The 23,607-nt window shown below is 40.7% G+C and overlaps 1 protein-coding gene across 1 annotated transcript in view; it reads left to right on the top strand.

The window, feature by feature from the left end:
- Saxo1 (stabilizer of axonemal microtubules 1) overlaps positions 1-23,607 on the top strand; it is a 78,782-nt gene that overhangs the window by 42,504 nt on the left and 12,671 nt on the right. Inside the window, exon 2 of the mRNA XM_048347887.1 lies at positions 13,445-13,624. Within this exon, the coding sequence (XP_048203844.1) occupies positions 13,445-13,624 (180 nt within the window). The remainder of the gene's footprint in view (positions 1-13,444; positions 13,625-23,607) is intronic.

The raw sequence follows: 23,607 nt of genomic DNA, 5'->3' as shown, positions 1-23,607 counted from the left end.
CCTTTGTGTATTAATTTGCAATTTGTTATTTTGAGACTCTTTTCAATACATTTTCCCATTAATGTAATTTAAATTAGTTTACCTATTTATATTGAATTATTCTTTGTCACTTAATTTTTGAAATCTTCATACATTTTGGACATTAATCCTTTGAAAAATAGCTGAGAAAGATTTTCTCTCATTCTTTAAGTTGTCTCTTAATTCTGGTAGTTGTTTCCTATGACATTCAGATTGCAAACTGCAAATACAAATACATGTTGTATTTGTATTTTGCTACTTTGCCAAAAATATTTATCAGAGCTATATACATACATGCATACACACAGACAGAGATAGACAGGAACAGGGAAGGGATAGATTTGTGTGTGATTGGGCATGTGTGTGAACCCAGAACTCAGGGTGCTAAAGCAGAAAGATTGTGATTTTGAGGTCAGCTTGGATTATATAGTAAGACCCTCTCAAAAACAACCAAATCAACCAACCAACCCAACCAACCGATGGATCCAGGATGAGATATAGACCTTAAGCCCCTAAGGACATACTTCAGTGACATATTTCTTCTAGCTAGACCCGACTTTCAAGGTTCCCAAATCTCCCAAAACAGCACCTTCAGTTGGGGAACAAACCTTCAAAACATAAGAGGGGCACTTCAAACAATAACACTTGGTTTCACAGCTCTCTTTGGTACTGACAGTGGCTTTGTGCCCTGACTGGACTGTTTGACTCTTTTCTCTTTTCTTTTCTTTCTTTCTTTCTCTCTCTCTCTTTCTTTCTTTCTTTCTTTCTTCTTTCTTTCTTTCTTTCTTTCTTTCTTTCTTTCTTTCTTTCTTTCTTTCTTTGTCTTTCTTTCTTTCTTTCTTTCTTTCTTTCTTTCTTTCTTTCTTTCTTTCTTTCTTTCTTTCTTTCTTTCTTTCTTTCTTTCTCTCTCTCTCTCCCTCCCTCCCTCCCTCCCTCCCTCCTTCTCTCTCTCTCTTTCTTTCTTTCTTTCTTCCTTTCTTTCTTTCCTTCTTTCTTTCTTTCACTCTCTCTCTTTCTTTCTTCTTTCTTTCTTCTCTCTTTCTTTCTCTCTCTCTTCTTTCTTTCTTTCTTTCTTTCTTTCTTTCTTTCTTTCTTTCTTTCTTTCTTTCTTTCTTTCTTTCTTTCTTTCTTTCTTTCTTTCTTTCTTTCTTTCTTTCTTTCTTTCTTTCTTTCTTTCTTCTTTCTTTCTTTCTTTCTTTTTCTTTCTTTCTTAATGTAGGATGAAGGATTCCATCCTGTACCAAGGGTGGAATTCCTGAGTACCCCGGGGCTGCTGACACCATTCTCTAAATTGGCTTTGCTTCCTAGATTGGAAATGGTCGTTTCCCCCACTCATAGTTGAAAGAATTAAGGCTTAGTGCAGTGTTAGTACAAAGACGAGGAAAAGAAGGAGAGGAAAGCTAGGGAAAAGCAGAGTATGAACAGTGAGGATTTGGTAGAAGCTGGAAGAGGACTTTTGTGGAGAATCTGGACTGATTAGAGACTCAGAGCCTCCCTCATGGATGTATGTGCCTTTGCAGCTGTGCTAGTTCTGTGATAGTCCTTGTGTAGCATGACTCCCAGTTTCAGGTGTTGAGCCTTCTGCTCTAGGTGTGGTCTATTAAAAAAATTTTTTTTTTTGCCAGTCCTGGGGCTTGAATTCAGGGTCTGAGCACTGTCTCTGGCTTCTTTTTTTCAAGCCTAGCACTCTACCACTTGAGCCACAGTTCTTCTTCTGTTTTTTTCTATATATGTAGTGCTGAGATATTGAACCCAGGTCTTCATGTATGTGAGGCAAGCACTTTACCACTATGCCATATTCCCAGCCTCAATATGGCTGATTGTGAAGATCAAGACAATGCAGATTAAAAGTAAAGAACTGTGACTGGCATACAGTCAATGCTCAATAAATGCAAACTATTTATATTATTATCCTTGAATATCTCTCTCTCTCTGTCTCTCTCTCTCTATCTACTGATGTACAATTTCACTTGAGGGGAATGTCATGGAGAACAGTGTTCAGCAAGTCTAATAGAAATGTGTGAGGTTGTCTGCAATTATTTGATGTGAGGTAAAAATTCTGACTTGCTGGAATTTTATTTTTGTCTTTTTTATTAAGTAAAGAAGGGCTGTCTTATAACCAGAATTCAAAATTAGAATGAATGCCTATTATGTGTCTTATCATCTGTTTTTAAACACTTCTGCATTTCCTAGAGCTTGGCCAGCATTGGTAGGTCTAACAAGGAACAATTTTTAAGTCCTTGGAATTTTCCCTAAAGCTTGAGAGCGTCAGCAAGTTCTGATTTTAGCTAAAACAAGCATAAAATAAAACAGAAAAAGGACATATTTTAACCACTTTATGCCATAAATCTTGGTCAAGTAATAAAAAAGTGAGTCTTTTGCTGTTGGTTATTGGTCAATGAATATAAAACAGGATATTTAATAAGAGATTGGAGGGCAAGTTGTTGTAAACATTTTGTAATGTATTTTACTCAATAAATGGGGTTTATACCTTTAGTACACTTTAATTTCCAGAGGGGATATATTGAGAAAGTACAATTAGAAAGAGATGATTTCAAAATTTTCCTTTTGAGCTATATATCTGAGCAGAAATAGGGAAAAAATCATTAATGAAATCAGAAACTATTTTGACATATTGAATTATGGATGCACAGTACAGGGAAGTAATTTCATTCCAGCTGCTCAGCTGTGGTAATAATTAATCTTAAAGCCCAGCTTTCTACTTTTTTTTTTTTGTGAGGTGCGGTGGGGTGTCTTATAACAATGACTTCAGTCCCTAAGAATCAAGTTCTTGTTGAAAAAAATTTATTATACTCAAAGGAATAAATTTAGTGAAATCATTCTAGTTTTCTAAAATGATTCTACTCGTTTAAATTATTTTTTTCTTTTAATTTTAAGCACATTATAAGAGATTTGGCTCAAATTTTGAAAAGCTCTAGAGAGGGGAAGAGAGGAACAAATGTAGATTAGCACTGGTAAATCTTTTTTTGATGAAGGAGCCAATAGTTGTTGAAATTTTGGCTATCAATTGACATTCAGAAGGTTTTAAGAATTGGAACAAGCAGCATTGGACTATGGGGAATACTCTTTTGCGATGGTAAAGTCGGTAGCTTAAAAACAGTAGAGAAAACTTCCACTGCTTGAGTTAGATCTAGATCTTTCTTTCTGTATGTCTTGCTTTCCCCTTTGCTGCTGACAAAAGCACTCCTTTCTGTGGTTCATCACAGGGAAATTGCATGTGCTGAGTAAGGAGAGCTGGGCAGACCAAACTGGGGTGTGAGAGCCCAATGAACTATTTTTATCTCCATTACCTACTATGTGAGATAGAGCCATGAGGTAAAACACCCCAGAAATTGTGTCATTAGCATTGAAAATATGAATATCTGATAGGGCTCTGCATTTGGGGGCTCAAGTCAATAGACACCATGCAGTGCCTGTTAGCAATTCTGAAAACATCATAAGCATGATTGCACTCCATGGAGGATGCAGGCATGTTGGGCACCTTTTCTGAGGAGATGGAATGCAGTTATTCTGTAATCCTGCCCTTTGGACTTTTGGGCTCTACCCATGTTGTTATTGGTCTACATGCTGAAACTTCAAGTAGAATCCAAGGTCTGTGTCTCCTGCATGTCCACATTTGCGTGGATGGGGGAGTGGGCAGCAGTGATGGTTATTGCAGCTGATCACTGCAGCCTGGGGCTGGTGCTCATTTATCCAATCCTTTCTCCAAACTTGGAGCTGGTGGAGGAGTCATCTTTTATGAATTCCAGCTTGAGGGTCATCTGACCTCAAAGTTGACAGCTCAGGGTGATCCTAGCCAGTCCCTGAGCATCCCAAAAGGGTGGGAAAGTGGAGCACTTTTTTTTTTGGTTATTTATGCAAAATGAAGAAAGGGCCCTGTGTGAAGAGAGAAATTATGAAACAAATTAGTACATGTAGAGTGTTTGATGTCAGCTGCCTGGTGGAAATAAACATGGTGTCTAGTGTGACGGTTATCTTTTTACCTTAATTAATTATATGAGACATTTAACATGTTGACACATCAAGCCAAACATCTGGGGTTTTATGGATAATGGCATTTATCCAACTGTTTTCTCTCCCTCCTTTCCAACTAAGATCTGAATTCACTGGGTCCCATTCTTTTGTAACTTAGGGAGAAGTCACATATCTCTAACTCCAAGGTCAGTGCTTGTGGGTAGAGGAGGCTCTCATATTCTGAGTACTCGGCTTGTCTTCTACAGGAAAGAATTAGATGGAATGAAATGAACATCCCAATTGGAGTCAGTAAAGCAGGCATTGATCTGCTTTTGCTACTGATGGTTATGTTGTACATATTTCCAACCCCTGTGGTCTGGCTTCTTTATCTGGAGTATTGTTCTTGTTTTGTTTGTGTGCTGGCCCTAGGACTTTAAACTCAGGGCGTGGGTGCTGTCCTTGAAGATTTTTGTTCAAGGCTAGCTCTCTAACACTTGAGATCCAGCTCCACTTGCAGCTTTTTTGAAATCTATCAGAGATATGAGTCTCATGGACTGTCCTAGTCCAGCTGGCTTTGAACTGTGATACTCAGATCTCACTCTCCCAAATAGCCATGATCATAGGCACAGTGCCCGGCCCATCAGAGATATTGATGGTGGTCGTGGGGTTATAGTGGGTCTGGGATCATACTTTCTACCCTGTATGGATTTATGGGTTATAGCAGGAATAAAACAATATCACATGGCCAACTTCTAAAAACTATATGTTTTAGAAATTGTTCATCTATCCAACAATATTTTATTAAGTCCTGGGTGTCCTAGGCATTGTGCCCAGTTGGTTATTTAATAAAGAAAAAGATACCCTTCCCTAGGCATGCCATAGAGCCTGACTAACAAAAGTCTTCTTTTTTATGTAATTTTATTTTATTTTTTAATAATTACTTATTTATTGTCAAAGTGATGTACACACAGGGGTTACAGTTTTATTTGTAAGGCAGTGGGTACATTTCTTGTACAATTTGTATCACAGGAATAATGGTGTGATAAGAGTAACCACAAGCTGCTTGGCAATCTTGGTAGGGAAGGGATGGTGGGTCGAAGAGACTGTTTTAAAGTAGGGATTAGAGAGGCTTTGGTTGTTCTTTGTACTGTCTGGAAGACAGTCTTGGAAAGATTTGTTTAGTACAGCTGTTGGGTACTAGATTTTTGAGCAGAGAGTGAAACTCCAGTCAAGGATGTAAGCTTGCTGTGCTCTGGCTGGGACACTGAGGGGCCCAGTGGGAACAAGCCCAGTGCAGCTGACACCAACCCAGCGTGTGAGCAGGGAAACTCCTTGTGGTCAGAGGCTCTGCACTTATCATCAGCTTAAATCAAGAACCTCTTTTGTCCCAGGTGGTTGGACTGAAGCTGTAGTGGCCTCCAAGGGAGCTCTTGCTTAAGCAGCTACATGCTTATATCATGGAGGCCCTGACTCTTAGGGATTTGTTTTCATATTTCCTTAATGTAGGAAAAAGTTAAATCCATGAAAAAAGAGAGACTAGAGTGACAAGAACCGCCCCCCCCCTCCATCAGTGTGGTGCTAGAAGTGTCCAACTCCCAATTGATGAAAGTTTTTGCCATATTTGGTCCATCCATCAGTCCCAGCTGTTTGGGCAGTTCACCCAACAATATATCATTATGCTTCTCTAGAAAGATAGGTGTTTTCTTGTATAACCATGATGCCATAATCACATGGGAAAGTACATTCATGGATGAAAGGAAAACTTTTCTTTTGTTCTTTTTTTCTGTTCCAATATTTTATTATAAGAAAAAAATGAGAGGAGGTAACAAGTTGAACAAGAAATGTACTCACTGCCTTACATATGAAACTATAAGCCCTCTGTAATTCACTTTGACAATAAAGGAAAAAAATTATGAGTATACAACAAAGTCAAAAGCATTTTATTTTTTAAATTAAAAAATTATCTTTAATGGGGCTGGGGAAATGGCCTAATGGCAAGAGTGCTTGCCTCATATACGTGAGGCCCTGGGTTCAATTCCCCAGCACCACATATACAGAAAACAGCCAGAAGTGGCGCTGTGGCTCAAGTGGCAGACTGCTAGCCTTGAGCAAAAAGAAGCCAGGGACAGTGCTCAGGCCCTGAGTCCAAGCCCCAGGACTGGCCAAAAAAAAAAAAAAAAATCTTTAAGAAATTGTACAAAGGGGTTTTAAGTCAACATATCACTTTATGAGTGTAATACATCTTGATCAAAAGAATTTTGATTATATACTTGTCACTTAGACTCTATCATTAACATCGACACATTCTTCATTTATTTATTCCATTATTCATTCATCCACTCATTGTGTGTGTGTGTGTGTGTGTGTGTGTGTGTGTGTGTGTGTGTGTGTGTGTGCCTATCCTAGGGTCTGAACTCCGGGGGCCTGGGTGCTGTTCCTGAGCTCTTTGTTCAAGTCTAGCTGTCTGTCACTAGGGCTGCAGCCCTACTTCTTTATTTGATCTGCTAACTCCCCTATGTCTCCCCTTTATCAGTTTCTTCTTCCTCTTTTTTTTTTTTTTTTTTTTGGTTTTGTTTTGTTGTTGTTCATCGGTGGCTTGAATTCAGGGCCTGGGGGCTGTCCCTGAGCTCTTTCACGCAAGGCTAGCACTCTATTACCTTGAGCCACAGCTCTACTTATCATTTTTTTTTCTGATAGTTAATTGGAGATAAGAGTCTCACAGATTTTCCTGCCCAAGCTGTGGTTCAACACAATCTTCAGATCTCAGCCTCCTGAGTAGTACAATTTATAGGCATGAGCCACCAGTGCCTCGCTTTCTTGCTCTTTTTGTTAGCTTCTCTCCCACACCAAAAAATTTCCCCCCTTAAATATGTATGGTGTTCTCTAACATTTTTAAATTCATTTTCTCTTCTTGGCAACTCATTCCTATTTTTATGGCTTTGTTGTCATTCCAGATGTCTTTTAAACATGTGATTCCTACTAGTCATCATTTTCAACAATCTGTAGACATTTCTGCCAGGAATTTTTTTACTTCCTTTCATCTGGCGCCCTTGGCAGACATGACTAATCAATCAAGGTGGTTTTGTGTGTGTGTGTGTGTGTGTGTGTGTGTGTGTGTGTGTGTGTCACAGAACAGGGTCTTGTCCTCAGAACCTTTTCATTGGGCACCACCCCAGGCAGCCTCTGTTGGTTGGTATATGAATGTCATCTACTTGTCATATTTGCACTGGATATGTTTTTTGTTTATTTGTTTTGTTTTTGTTGCCAGTCCTGGGGCATGGACTCAGGGCCTGAGCACTGTCCCTGGCTTCTTTATGCTCAAGGCTAGCACTTACCTCTTGAGCCACAGTGCCACTTCCTTCTTTTTTCTATGTGGTGATGAGGAATTGAACCCAGGGCTTCATGTGTATGAGGCGAGCACTTTACCACTAGGCCATATTCCCAGCCCTGCACTGGATATTTTTTTAAAGGTGTCTTGCTACTGACACATGTTAAAGGTGTTCTGCTTTCTGTTTGGTCCCCTGAAGGTCACCAAAGGCTGTCAGTTTATATACTCTGCTCATTTTACTATGTATAATATACACTAGACTCATTCTTATTTCTTAGCTTGTTCTGCTCCCTTAGATCTGTAGCAGGGAGAGAGTGCCAGGTGTCTTGTCTCAAGATTGTCATGAACTTATATGCATGTATGTAGCTTCCTTATTGTGTAGTGTATAAACACATTCTCACTTGTCCTTTGAACTCTAGGTACATTGCAAATAGAAGATAGCAAATTTTAGTTGGTAAATAATTTAGAAGTATATAAACCACTGCAGATAGATACATATGTGTTTCAGGATAAGTGTTTGGCTTTGTCCATCCCTGCCTCTAGTTTCTGCTACCCAGCCATTGTAGAATCATTCTAAACTATGAATATGGATGATGATTGATGACTTTTGTTTTGGCAGTACTGGGGTTTGAACTCAGGGCCTTGTGCTTTCCAGGAAGGCACTATCCTATTAGCAATACCTCTAATCCCAGATCTCATATTTTTGCTTGGGACTTGCCTAGGGCCATGATCCTTCTACCTATAGCATCCTTTATAGTTGTACTACCTTGTCTATCTTATTGGTTAAGATAGGGTCTTGCTAACTTTTTTTGCCTAGATTGGTCTTTTGAACCACAATCCTCCCAAGCTCCACCTTGTGAGTAGTTGTGATTACAGATGCATACCACTGCACCCTGAGTGATGATATTTATGACTTGTGATTTGGTGATCCTTGTACCTCTCCTCCCTGACTCCATCCCAGATTGAAAACACATTTTCTTCAGTGCTTTCCTCCCTCACCAGCAGCTGTGACAGTTCAAAGGCTTTCCTCTATGGGGGAAAAAGGAAAAGCAGGCTGCAAATCCTTTAAGAGGCTCTGCTTTGGGTTTTAAATTGGATTGTAAGTGGAAGTCAGTGATGTGGGAGGTAATATGGGCTGTGGGGTGAAAGCTGTGCTGGCCAGCTGTTTGACCTCAGGCAGTGACTCCATGTCTCCACATCTGCATGGTGAAGCTGAGGCTGGGGACTGGCTGGTCTCTAGGGTCCTCCAAGATCCAACATTGTATTCTTCACTTTCTTGGCTGTTATGTTACTACTTTCTTTAAGGACAGTCTCTTGTTTATACAATAAAGAACACTCCAGGGAAAGTCCTGTCTGTCTTGGAAGGCTGAAGGGGATTTGGATGAGGCAGGTCAAAGTTCTGCCTATTACCTGACTGCCTTTTATATGTTTATATAAAATTATACATCATATAATATATTATAAAATTATATATACAATATATAATATGTAATATATAATACATACACATATATAATATATATACATACATATGTATATGTGTGTGCTGGTTGTGGGGCTTGAGCAAGTAGCCTGGGCACTGTCCCTGAGCTCTTTTGTTCAAGGCTATCACTCTACAACTTTGAGCCACAGCTCCACTCCAGTTTTCTGGTGGTTCATTGGAGATAAGAGTCACATGGACTTTCTTGCCTGGACTGGTTTGTTTTTTTTTTTTTGGCCAGTCCTGGGCCTTGGACTCAGGGCCTGAGCACTGTCCCTGGCTTCTTCCCGCTCAAGGCTAGCACTCTGCCGCTTGAGCCACAGCACCGCTTCTGGCCGTTTTTCTGTATATGTGGTGCTGGGGAATCGAACCTAGGGCCTCGTGTATCCGAGGCAGGCACTCTTGCCACTAGGCTATCTCCCCAGCCCCCTGGACTGGTTTTGAACCTCGATTTTAGATCTCCTCTTCCTAACTAGGATTACAGGTGTGAGACACTGGTGCCAGGTAAACAGATATTTTTTTAAAGCTGGCATTCTATTAGGACATATTCTGTGATTGAGCTTAAAGTCTTGGGAACCTTCCTATCTCTATCAACTTCTGGCCATGTGAGTTTAAATAATATCCTCCAAACCTTAGTTCCCACATTTATTAACTGGGCCTCTGTCCTAGGATTGCTGTGGAGATTAGTTAGGACAATAGATAAGCTTCCCATGTGGTTTATAGCAATCGCTCCATAAATGTAGCCTATTAAATTCAAGTGCTTGTCTTGGCCCAGGCAAGGCCTTTCACTTCCAGTACCTGATTTAATCCATACAATCATATTAAGTGGTAAGAATTGCTATTCATATTATTACACAGGAGGAAGTTGGAGTTGAGAAGAGTTAAGTAATTTCTCAGCATTGCATAATAGTGGCAGAGGGAGGGGTCTTCCACCTTTGAAGTCCAGCTGTTCTCTGCTTTCTGCCTTTTCCTTAACCATCTTCACTACATGTACCATTGTTTAGGAATGTGAATCCAAGAATTGCTAGATCATCTGGTAGTTTTATTTTTAGACTTTTTTTTTGTAACAGTCCTGGGGCCTGAGTACTGTCCCTGAGCTTTTGTCCTCAAGGCTTAATTCTCTACCACTTGAGCCACAGCTTTACTTCTGGCTTTTTGTTAGTTAATTGGAGCTAAGAGTCTCATGGACTTTCCTGCCTGGGCTGGATTCTACCTGCAATTTTCAGATCTCAGCCTTCTGAGTAGCTAGGATTTTAGGCCAGTTTTTGGATTTTTGAGGAACTTTCACACTGATTTGTATAGTGGTTGAACTGTTTTAGATCCCACCAACAGTGTGTATAAGGGTTTACCCCCATCCTGGCATTTATGTTAGCATTGTTTTGTTCTTGATGATGCTCATAAAATCTTGATTTTATTTTAGTTTGTATTTCCTTTATGGGCAGGGATGTTGAATGTTTCTTTTTGTTTTTCTTTTTCTGTTGGTCATGGGGCTTGAACTCAGGGCCTGGGCAATGTCCCTGAGCTCTTTTGCTCAAGACTAGCACTCTTTGAACCACAGTGCCACTTTACGATTTTTTGGTAGTTAATTGGAGATAAGAGTCTCATGGGGAATTTTCAGCCCTGGCTGGCTTTGAACCATGATCCTCAGATCTCAGTTTGCTGAGTAGCGAGGATTATAAGAATGAGCCACAGGTATTCAGTTGAGCATTTCTTTATTGACCACTTTAACTTCTTTTGAGAAGTTAGAGGTCTCTTCAGGAAGTTACAGCCAATGCCAGTAAGTTCTAGTGTTTTCCATATTCTTTTCTACAGTAGTTTCAAGGATTTACATTAATTTCTCTGGTCCACTTTGAATTGATTTTAGTATAGGATGAGAGACAGAGATCTAGTCTCAATTTTCTACATGTGGATATCCAGTTTTCCCAAAATCATTTGTTGAAGAGACTGTATTTTCTTCAACATGCATTTTGGGCTCCTTAGCCAAAAATCAGATGACTATATGTACATGGATTATTTTCTGGGTCTTCTAATCTATTCCACTGGTCGTCATGTCATTTTTTTTGTGCCAGAATCATGGTGTTTTTGTTATGGTTCTATAGCATAATAATAATTTGTTCAGGGTCTTTTGTGCTTCCATATAAATTTTAGGGATAGTTTTTCTGTCTTTGTGAAAAATGGCCATGGGATTTTGATGAGCATTGCACTGAACTTACCATGAATTGATAGTACTTTCTCTCTCTCTCTCTCTCTCTCTTTGACAGTCCTGCATCTGAAACTCTGGGCCTGGCCACTGTCTCTGGGATTCTTTTGTTCAAAGCTAGTATCACTCAACCACTTGAGCCACAATGCCACTTCTGCTTTTTTCTGTTTATGTGCTACCGTGGAATAGAACCCAGTGCTTCATGCATGCTAAGCAAGCACTCTATCACTAAGCCACATTCCCAGACCAGTTTCACATCTCTTAAGTTTTTCCTATACACAAATCTACAAATGGAGAAGCAAATAAAGAGTAATATCTCTAATGATTTAAAATGTTTTTTGGTGCTAGCATCGGGGCTTGAACTCAGTCAGGGTTTCTTGCTCTCATTTGGCTTTTCCCCTCAGGGTCAGAGGTCTATTACTTTTTTTTTTTTTTTTTTTTTTGCCAGTCCTGGGCCTTGGACTCGGGGCCTTAGCACTGTCCCTGGCTTCTTTTTGCTCAAGGCTAGCACTCTGCCACTTGAGCCACAGCGCCACCTCTGGCCATTTTCTATACATGTGGTGCTGGGGAATTGAACCTAGGGCTTCATGTATGGGAGGCAAACACTCTTGTCACTAGGCCATATTCCCAGCCCATTGAGCAATACTTTTTGAGAACTACTTTAGTTCTGATTTTCTTCTTGGCTAGTTGATGAGAGTTTCACAGGTGTGTCTAGACTGGCCTTGAACTGTGATTCACAGATTTCAGCCTCCTGAATGGCTAGGATTATAGGCATGAGCCCCTGATGCTTGGCCAAAGGTACTTGTTATTATGTGGCTCTATTCACAGGTTGGTTATGCACTGACAGTTGAAGAGAGATGCACAGGGCAACAATGCTTGCAGCGCTGTGTATGTGAAGTGTTGGGTTTATTGGCAACAGGAGCAGAGTAACAAGTATTACCTGGAAAGTAGTTTCTATCAAGCAGTGATGAGGTCTCAATTTTTCTATCTCCTATACCTCTTCCTCCCACCTAGGTGCTTCCCTAGAGTACTATGCATATGCGTTTCTGTAATTAAGTCATAAAAATAATTCCATGTCATTCTTTGATAGAATTATGCTGGAAATCACTACCAAGAAATATTGCTGGTGTTCCTTATGACTAGAGGTGCCCCAGCTGGTCTGTAAGAATTGTTTGTGGGTATACAAATAAATCATGCACTGTATATTTAATTTTTGACAGCTCCAACAATTGTCTGTTGTTCAGCCATAAGTAGAATAAGTCTATTACCATGCATACAGAATGGAAAAAAACTCACTTTACATTGGAAATTTCAGGTATTATTTATCATTTGATAATTCATGTCTGTACCCATTGACCCAATAAACGTTTACTGAATACCAGGAAGGATTTGTGAATAGTGGTAATGTAGCAGTGAATAAGATAGATAAGGGTCCTGAGATTGATGGGAGAAACAAAGAACAAAAACTCAAGGTGATTTGAGGAAGTTCATGCACACCACTGGTGTGTATAAGATGGGTATAAGACAATCAGGAGGAAGTTTATTTATGTACTTATTTATTATTATCACTACAATAAAATTTCAATTCAACTTGTCTGCTTGTACATACAATGCATCTTGATCACTGTCATCCCATTCATCATTCTCTCCAATCTATTTAAGGATATAGAATTAAAATGAGAACTGGAAGAATACAGTAAGATTTTCTGTGTGAAATGGTTTCACATAGTCAATAGTATTTAGTGGACTCAGAAATGAAGTGATTTTTCTTGGTGTAATGATACCACTGTATGCAATGGTGTTATTGTGAATTAACTCAGGAAAAAACTAGCTAAGGAAGAGAACCAGCCTAGCCCCAGAGAAGAGCCTTGGTACAGCTTGTTGAGTCAATACTAAGCTTTTAATTGATGGCTTGTTGGGAGACCTCAGTACAGGGAGGGCCATTGTGGCCATGCTTGTGTATGATTTAATGATTTTGATTAACCAATTACAACTACAGATTATTTTTATTGTTGTTTTTTAATTTTTGGTGCTGGTCCTGCTGTTCTAACTCAGGCCTGGGCACTGTCCCTCAGCTTCTTTGCTCATGGCTAGCACTCTCCCACATGAGCCACTGCTCAACTTTCTGCTTTTTTAGTAGTTTGGAGATAAGTTTTACAGACTTTCTAAAGCCGAGGTTCGCTTTGAACTGTGATCCTCAGATCTCAACCTCCTGAGTAGCTAGGATTATAGGAGTGTGCCACTGGTACCTGGCTAGACTATCGTATAAGTTCATATGGTTTACTAGAGAAAAGTAAGAGTTAAATTCTATAATTATTTTTAATGGTAGGAGTCATGTGGTGTATAATCTGGAACACATATGGAGGAAAAAACATTATCACACTGATAATGGAACCAGTCAAATTGAGAAAGTAACCAAGTACTCTCCATATGTCTTTTATAGGCGGCATCACTGTCCACATCTTGCTACTAAGATTTATGATAAATCAGAGCAACCATACTTTCTCTCTGAATACACCGAGAACTACCCTACCTATAACTCTTACCTGCCCAGAGATTCCTTCAAGCCCAAGGCGGAGTACAAGAAAGGACCCATTCCAATGGAAGGCATGACTACATCCAGGTAAGGAAAAGTCATAGTTGTGTACATTGTGTAGCACCAAATCAGAAAGGTATGTACAGTATGGATGTGCCATGTCAGTGTAATCATGTGTGGCATGAATGTACTTAGATGCAATATTGACATATGCCCTAATGCTTTCACATTAATGTACTATATCTGTAAAAGAATATCTTGCATTTATTAGCAGGCTTAGTTGTTTGCAAACCTCTCTTAAAGAGAAAAGGTTCTTGCTTGCCTTGGTAGGGGCCAGAAAAAGGCAACATTTGTCTATATGAGGCAAGCACTCTTGCCACTAGCCATATTCCCAGCCCAGCATTTGTCTATATAACAAAGGGAAGGAGGCAAAACAAGGTTATAAAGGGAAGAGAAGAGGGGAACTGAAGCTGAAAAGGGAGTTTTTGAGTTTTATAGGAGGCTTCATGTCAGATTGGGTGATGGTGGTGATGAACAAATACTGATACTAGAGAATGGATGGGCACTTTTGCAATTATGCTTTATTTTTATTTTTGTGCCAGTCAGGGCCTGGGTGGACACTGTGAGCTTTTTTGCTCAAGGCTAGTGATCTACCACTTTTCCACTTGCAGCGCATGTGTGTGTGTATGTGTGTGGGGGTGGGGTGGGGGTGGGGGGTGATTAACTGGAAATAAGATTCTCACAGAATTTCCTGCCCAACCTGGCTTTGACCTGAAATCCTCAGATCTCAGTCTCTGGAGTACCTAGGATTACAGGCATGATCCATGATAACTGGATTATGTTTTCAGAATTGAGGTCCTCTTAAAATGTTCAAGAAATACGAACAAAGAATATATTTCCTTTAGAAGTTATTCTGATGTACTCTAGTTGATTTCCAAACTAGATTTATTTGTACCAGGTCTTTGCAGAGGCTGAGCTGTGTAGCACAGTGTGTTAATATTAGAGGCACTTGTTAAAAGAAGCTGGGGGAATGCTTTAATCTGAGGCTGTTGAATGGCTTACAGAACTCTGGGGAGTCTTCCTTGTACTAGTTGTTTAGTAACCTCTAGGTGGTGATACCTGGGCTGGTGATCCAGGAGAGTAGGAACATCTTTCAGCACAACTGAGCAGAGTCTTGGATAATCTGATTTAGTCTCCAGGCGAGCCCTGAAAGATTGATTGCTCTCTGCCTTCCCATTCTTCATCCCTATAGGGCAGGATTACTATGCACTGGATATTAATTGTTCCCACACAGCACTTGAACATCACAGGTGTTTAAAGGACCAGCTGACTTTCCTCCCTGTAGCTTGCCCTATGCATCATAATTTTGTGCTGTTCTAGTAAAGATTCCAGATGTCCCAGGTGAAGCAGAACAGCTTTTTCTCAGGGTAGGACTAGAAAAACCCTCTGAGTTAAAGATGATCATATTTACTAGCCTGCTATCTCCATCTGCAGGAAGTTCATTTTTAGGTTAAGTATATGTGGTCCCATAAAGGGAAGAGAAGCCAAGGGACTTCTGAACTTGGTGGGAACAACTCTTGGACACTTGAGGGTGGGAGGTGGCTGAAGACCTGGTCTGATTCTTAATCTCAATTAGGTCACTTTTTTTTTAGTGCTATTCCTGGGGCTTGAACTCAGGGCCTGAGTGCTGTCCCTGGTTGTTTTGCTCAAGGCTAGCACTCTACCACTTGAGCCACAGCTCCACTTTTAGTTTTCTAGTGGTTTATTGGAAATAAAAGTCTCATAGACTTTCCTGCCTGGGCTAGCTTTGAACTGTGATCTCAGCCTCCTCAGTAGCTAGGATTACAGGTGTGACCCACTGGTGCCTGGTGAATTAGGTCACCTTTATCTTAAGCATTTACCTTAAATGATTTGTTCTGAAGCTCAATGTTACTGGATACATTAAAAATTACATCACTGCTTTATAAACCTACAACTTATTAAACTTTATGAGTATTACAGTTTGGGCTGAATTTAGCTAAGAAAACAACATCTCTAAGGTTTGAAATACCACAACAATAGATGTTGGGCATTCCTCAACATTGCTTTCTCCTTTCTTTCCTTCTCTCCTTCTTTCCTCCTTTCCTCCTTTCCTCCTTTCCTCCCTCCCTCCCTCCCTTCCTCCCTCCCTCCCTCCCTCCCTCCCTCCCTCCCTCCCTCCCTCCCTCCCTTCCTTCCTTCCTTCCTTCCTTCCTTCCTTCCTTCCTTCCTTCCTTCCTTCTTTCCTTCCTTCCTCCCTCCCTTCCTTCCTCCCTTCCTTCCTCCCTTCCATTCCTCTCTTTCTTTCATGCCAGTTCTAGGGCTTGAACTCAGGGCATTGTCCCTGAACTTTTGTACTCAAGGCTAGTGTTCTATCACTTGACCTACACCTCCACTTGCAGTCTTTTTGGTGGCTTATTGGAGATAAGAATCTCTGGGCTTTCATGCCCTGCTGGCTTTGAACCATGATTCTCAGATCTCAGCTTGCTGAGTAGCTAGGATTACAGGCGTGAGCCACTGGTGCCAGATCTGCTTTATCTTTTATGCACTCATGGACAAGAGCACTAAAGAGCCTCAGGTCCATGTGTAGGAGATGTATTAACTGGCAGAAAATTCTTTGAGTAGTGTTGAGGGATGACACAGACAGACACCATCCATTTCTAGGTTTGGTTCTTCTCTTTATAAACAATTTTTAGGAAATCAACATTTTGTGAGATGTGAAGTGTTGAATTGAGATATTGTTATATGAGGACTTTTTTTTTCTCGTATTATAGAAGTTCAGAAGAGCTCCCAGAAGGTTGGATGCTGGGGGATGCTTTTCCTTTTATGTCCAAAGCTTAGGAGAGCAAAGTCAGCCCTTCTCCCTGGGCCAGTATACCTGCCCCATATCACTTAGCTCCACCCCCATCGCCTAGCTCCAAGGCCTTCAGATGTAGCCCTATGTAAGTTCCCTCCTCCTGTTGTGCTTTGCAAAACAAAACTTACCTTCTCACCTGCCCTGGATTACCCTTGCCTTTGTCACATACAGTGATAAGCATATCACACAGAAAGCCCCTCTACCCCTTTAGAGCTTCAGGAACAGTAAATGAAGTTCACATCAGGCTGTGCTAGAGGAGAAGACAGCAGTTATGCAAAGAACTTCCTAAACAAGCTTTTAATGATTATAGAGCATGCAAAAGAAAAAGAGGCAGGAGTCAGTTTACCTATTTGGATAGAAATAAAGTAGGTTTGGGTCTCTCCTCTTCTTTATTTCCTGTCCCAGAAAGAAAAGCCAGGAGCAATTGAGCAGAAGGCATCTATTCTCTCCTGTATGCCTCAGTTTTATTGTTTCTCAACCCCAGGCCTGCAATGCTGAGAACAAAGTTATGGCACTATTCAGGGGGTAGAGAAACACCATTTGTATGCTCCTAGAGACTTCTGGGGGAAAGGATGGTCAGCACTAGGTCTCTACAATGGACTGTCTACTCTGCATCTGAGACCTTAGCTCCACATTGTTCCACTCACTTCCCTGTGGAAAGATTGACTGCACAGTTTCTGAGGTTGGCCATGGAGCTCTCACCTGCTGCAGGAAAAAGTCATGTGGCTCAGGGCTTGGCTGGGTTGGGTGATTAAGTCCAGACACAGAAAACACCTGGTTTCTGGAAAGGTTATCATCCCAGCATGGGACATGATTACAGCTGCACACAACTCTTAGTGACCATAAATCTTTGGGATTTACAGAAGGTGCCATAAGGGAAATATGTGAGAGTTCAGCCCTACTTAGTGTGAAACTAGTTTTTGCAGCCCCTGGCAATTCTCTTGCATATCATTTGCCTTTAGTACAGGTAGATCTGAGATCCATTTATGAATAAGAGGTTTGTACTTCAAGCTCCATTTGCCCTTAGGCATGTCACTAGATAAAGCACTTGGGCCATTACTTCTGGGACATTACTTCTGTTCGCTAAGTCAGCTCCCTAAAGATGGCATATTTTTCCTAAAAGGAAGTGGGGCCTTGGGTAGAATGGACTGGAGGCACAGAGGAGCAATAGGGTTGAGGTCATGCTGGATGGATCTGGCTGCAAGGCAGTGAGCAGGTAGCTGGTAGCAAACACAGTTGTTTATTATAAGACTCCTTAGGAAATGGAGGAGAGCAAAGGAGGAAAGTGCTGAAAGAGCCTTTGATACCCTCTCCAAAAGCCAGAAGGGAAATGAGAAAATTGCTCCTGGGCTCAAGACTTGATATACCTATTGAAGTTTATATAATTTCAGTTGAAATACACACAGGAGTCAAAGCTATACCTCTGGGGATATAGTGACTTACCTTGAAATTTGACCTGATGAAGATAAGTGGATAAAGTTCATAGTATTGCCCTTGCTTAGGTGATTTCAGAGCTTTTGAAGTGTCTTAGCAATGTGAGTCTTTGAGTTTGTGGATTTTTTTTTCTTGTTCTGTTTTTTGCCAGTCATAGGGCTTGAACTCAGGGCCTGAGCACTGTCCTGGCTTCTTTTTGCTCAAGGCTAGCACTCTACCACTTGAGCCACAGCACCACTTCTGGCTTTTTCTATATATGTGGTGTTGAGGAATTGAACCCAGGGCTTTGTGTATACAAGGCAAGCACTCTACCACTTAGGCCATAGTTCCAGCCCAGTTTGTGGATGTTTTGGAGACATTTTATCAAGTACCTCCCTTCCCCATCTTTTCCTTCTTTCCTTCCTTCCTTCCTTCCTTCCTTCCTTCCTTCCTTCCTTCCTTCCTTCCTTCCTTCCTTCCTTCCTTTTCCTTCCCTCTCTCCTATTCCTTTGAAGAGCACACTTATCAAGCAGCGATTTGATTGGCCTCAAAATGTAAACTGCCTGTTTTAGGTGATTGTGTTGTAAGGTGAATCCAGCCATGAGAAACAGAGAAGCCACATTTTAGAGGTCGAATTGGGAGTCTTTATTGGACAGTGTCTGCAGGTGTCTCAAACTAAGTCCCAAACAAAGCCTGCATCAAGCTTTTAAAGAGAAAAACTACATGCTTGGGCTGGAGACCAAGCCTTAACAAAAGCAGACCTTATATAGACATACTCAGGTACCAGCAGAACTTTTCAATCTAGGGAAGATACGCCTCAGCCTTTCCACATAGGGGAACCCTTAGAGGCTACTCAGGTAGGTAATTCAAGCCATTTAGGGAGGTAATCAAGGTAAGAAGTTACTTAAACTCAGCCGCCTCCTCACTTCACTAGCTCCAGTTTCAGTTCTGATTTCTATCTTTACAAGGTTGTTTAAAGTCTGCCTCATGCATGTGAGATCAAGCAGCAATTACAGCCCAGTTATAAACAGAATTTTGGCTTCCAAACATCAATTCTCTCCTTTCCAGGATTACTTCTTAATTTCTAGCATCTGTAGTTACCTCAAACAAAGAGAATATTGCTTTTTAGCCACTTGGCCTGGCACAGGCTCCTTGCCTTCAGACTAGAAGTTGTGAGTTATTTATTTATTTATTTATTTTTGCCAGTCTTGGGCCTGAACTCAGGGCCTGAGCACTGTCCCTGGCTTCTTTTTTGCTCGAGGCTAGCACTCTGTCACAGCACCACTTCTGGTTGTTTTCTATATATGTGGTGCTGAGGAATCAACCAGGGCCTCATGTACACGAGGCAAGCACTGTTGCCACTAGGCCATATTCCAGGTAAGTTGTGATTCTTAAGGAGTTAATGGAAACGGAAGCAGTGAAGACCCAGCCAGTACTGATAGCTTCTCCTACTTACTGACTCTCCATCAAAATCTGCTGAATTTGGTCTCTCTTTAGTGCTTTCAAGTAGTTTCTACAATATTTTCCCAGAAGTGATGATAAGGTGCTACTTTCTGCCTTGGTAGGATTTGAGGAGCTGAGTAGAGGAGGAGAGAGTACTGTGTAGCTTAGATGCTGGCAGGCACATGCTCTAATTCCACCTGTGTGATGAGGAGGGACTCTGTATTGCATCAGGATCAGAGCAAGGAATCCAGACCTGTGGTTTACCCAAGACATCTTTCTCAGAACTCTGGGATGGGCTCCCCCACCCCATGCCAGGATGACATAAGGGCTCCCTCAAGTATGTCTTTTGACCTAGGGAAGTGTGAAAATCACATATGGCAATGATAAAATAAATCAACTGCTAAACAGCACCCCCACCCCCACCCCAGAGCAGACTATGATGAAAAAAGGAGATAACACAAGGAGTGGGATCCCAGAAGTCAAAGAAGAGCATGTAAAAAAATGTGTGAGAGGATGGGTGCTGTACCTTGGTACTTCCAAGTACCAAGAAGTAGAATTGGATTTGATGGCCGGGGCACGGGCAGGAGGCGGGGATGGCAAGTAGATCACCTATGGACACTCATTCTGAAGGAAAGGAGTATGGGGGAAATGAAGTGGAGGAAGAGACGGAAAGGCAATGGCATCCAGCAAAGGGCGCTGTCATCTCTTAGTTGGTTTTTTTTTTTTTTCATTTAAGATGGGAGAGTCTGAAAAAGCTTTAAATTTTGACAGATAGGAAACAGGAGGAGGAAGAAATGAAACTACAGAGTAGGAGCTGGTCCTCCATGGACCATTTCCTCCCAAGAAAAGGGATTTATAGAAAGGGTGAAAGATGGTTTTTGGCAAGAGGAAGGATTCTTTTAAAAATAGATTCTACTGTTGGGTGGCTAATGTCTGTAATCCTAGCTGCTCAGGAGACTGAGATCTGAGGATCACAGTTCAAAGTCAGCCCAGGCAAGAAAGTCCATGAACTCTTATCTCCAATTAATCACCAGAAAACTGGTGGAAGTGGAGATGTGGCTCAACATGGTAGAGCTCTAGCCTTGAGCAGTAGAGCTCAGGGACAGCACCCAGCTCCCAAATTCAAGCCCTAAGACTGACACACAAAAAAAATCTATTTTAATAGAATTGATTCCTGGGACATAACAAATTCTGAAATTCGTATAAACATATAGTACACATACTATAATTCCTTAAAAAGACTGAGTCAAAGTCCAACAAAATAAGTACCAAGAAACGAGTACTTGCAAGAGAGGAAGGTGAGGCCAAGGGTGTGTGTGTGTAGAAGAATGAAGGTGGGGAGGTGAGAATACAGGCAAGAATTCATTGTATATACCACAGAATTGAGAAATGTAAGAGAAGGGGTGACTCGAATGGGGGTGATGACAAAGATCAAGATCCACTGTACATGTAAACTGCTTCAATTGCAAAAAGTTCAATACATAACCTAAAATTAAGATTAGCAAGGGAAGGGGTGGGTTGGGAGGGGTGGGTGAGAATGTTGAAAGGGAGGACATTGATCAAGATACACTGTATTTGTAAACTGCTTCAGTGAATGGCAACTCCTTTGTACAACTGCTTAAAGATAATGAAATATCCAAAAATATGGATATATTAAGCTTGAAGCATGGTCTTTTGTCATGTTGAAAATCTCCATATCCCACTCTAGGCTCATGACTGTAGTTAGCTCTTATGGTATTTTCTTTTCTTTTCTTCTCTCTTTTTTTTTTTTTTTGGTCAGGCATTTTGTTTAACTCCTTCTTCAGCTTTGGGAAATGATTTGAGGTCAAGTTGTTAAGACTTTCTCCGCAGGGCCACTTTAGCCTGTACTTCACTCTGGGTTTAACTCTTGGCCTTCTGTACTATATAACTTCAATAGCTGTTTACCTAAAAGAAACTTATATATTTGACCAACTTTTCCTTTGTTCATAGCCATGGTGGACACAAGCCTTAGGAAATGGACACAGGAAACAAGGGGGGGGGGGGGCGGAACTGGGGAATCTTGAGCAGTTTATAGGAAGAATACAGACTTTTTTTTTCCTTTTCTAGTCTTGGCGCTTGAACTCAGGACCTGTGCACTGTTCCTGAGCTGCTTTTGCTCAAGGCTGGTGCTCTCCCACTTGAGCCACAGCGTCACTTCTGGATTTTTCTGTTTATGTTGTACTGACAAATCAAAACCAGGACTTCATGCATGCTAAGCAAGCACTCTACCACTAAGCCACATTCCCAGCCCAGACTACAGATTTTTCTTTTTATAAACTTCAAGGCTGTACGATTGTTTGATTGGGATGTACAATTACATTGTGAGTAATGCCTGGTTTCAATGAATATTCTCAACATAAAAACCTAATGAAGAAAATAAAATCAATTCTGACTAAATTCAGTCTAAAGCCACAGTAACTATTTTTGTGTAGTGTATAAATGAATCAGACTTCATGTTCAAGACATTTTCCCTTTTTAAAAGTAGATAACTTCTCTCCCATAGTCATTGTCCATGGTTAAAGATAATGAGTAAATTCAATAATACATAATTGCAATGGAACTTGAATTTGTACTAAAAGGAGATTAAGGAAAAATGTCATTCCTTCAATGTGGTGAGCAAGAATGTTAATGTTTCTTCTTTTGTCTTTGACTGACTGGGATAGTTTATGATTTGTTTTTTTCCTGTGAAGGAGGCGATAGGGCATTAACCTTGCTTCAGTGGTCAGAGAGCCTAGAGGATAAAAAGGAGGTACTTGCAGCATCTTTGAGAAGAAATTGGCTTTGCCAGTAGAAGTGATAGCAGAAGCAGATCCAGTGGCCTCTCTGTGCACAGTCTGGGCATGGCAAGCCCAAGCTCAGAAAGTGTTCCTTTGGTGTTTTAGGGCTAGAGGGCTCAGTATGCTAGTCCAGGTATCTGATGGCAGCCCTCCTTGCTGGGTTTTGGTGTTTCCTGATAGTCCTTAGAAGCGAAGAGGGCTGATAAACTCAGAGAGACAAATGGCACATGTTTTCTCTCATATATGGAAGCTGGATCTAAAGTACAACAGGACATGATGACCTTTACAGGACTCTAGGCATTCATATGCAGTCAGACTAAAGGAAGGTACTCTTAGGGGGAGGGACACAAAGGTGTAACTTCTCTGAATATTTAAAATATTCTTTATGGAAAAAATAGTATTTTTTTTTGTTATAGCTGCTGCTGTTCGTGAGGTTTGTTGTTATTGTTGGTGGTGATGGTATTTGTTTTGCTTTGGGTGTTTTTCTTTTGGGGAGGTAAGTGGAGGCACAGAACTGGGTACCAGTGGCTCATGCCTGTAATCCTGGCTACTCAGGAGGTTGAGATCTGAGGATTGCAGTTCAAAGCCAGCCCACGAAGCAAAGTCCCTGAGACTCTTAGTTCCAATTAACTTCTCAAAAACCAAAAGTATTGATGCTTTAATTTTGGGGAACTTTTTCAGAATTTTTAATTTACCATGGTTCAGCCTAAGATCCTCAGCTGCATCAGATTTTGTACATAAAAGAAGAGCACAAAAATTGAATGCACAAGGGCATGTGCTTTCTGTGCACCAGTATCCACATGGGATTAATTCTTCAGGCCTGTAGTCAAATCTGCGTCCAGAATCTTGTGACTTTTTTGCTTTGCATAATCATAGAATTCATTGCTGCTGATTTCTGTAATGGTTCACTTGGTCCTGTGTCTCTTAATAAATGAGGGTTGTCAATAACCTGTGTGTGCTTGCCTTCACTATAGACTTACTCCCATGAAGAACTTCAGTTCTGATGGAGAAAGAGTAAAAAGCTTTATCTCCCACATACCTTTATATTTATATTATACTTTTTTAGTTGTATACTATATGCTACAGGTGTTTCAGTTTGTTACAAACTCAGTTTGGTAATTCCTAAATTGCCTCTGCCTGCCTCCAGACAGAAACTTGTACAAATCTTGTAGGCATGGACTACTTTCTGGTAAAATGATCAAGATAAAATGAGTTCATACTTTCCTCAAATTTGTAAGAGAATCTACAATATAATTTGTTAAAGCAAAAAAAAAAAAACACCCCCAAAAAACAAACCAAAAGTGGCACTCTGGCTCAAAGAAGTAGAGTACTAACCTTGAGCAAAAGAGTTTAGAAACATACTAAGTGAAGTGAGCCAGACCCAAAGACTCTATGGTCTCCCTTATAGGGAATAATTAGCACAGGTTTAGGTAAGTCACAGCAGAGGATCACAAGAGCCCAATAGCTATACCCTTATGAACACATAAGATGATGCTGAGTGAAATGAACTCCATGTTATGGAAACGATTGTTATATCACTG

Source organism: Perognathus longimembris, chromosome 1 (genome assembly GCF_023159225.1).
Source record: "Perognathus longimembris pacificus isolate PPM17 chromosome 1, ASM2315922v1, whole genome shotgun sequence".
Taxonomy (NCBI): domain Eukaryota; kingdom Metazoa; phylum Chordata; class Mammalia; order Rodentia; family Heteromyidae; genus Perognathus; species Perognathus longimembris.
The sequence above is the reverse complement of the archived record's forward strand: the minus strand, read 5'-3'. Positions and strand labels throughout refer to the sequence as shown.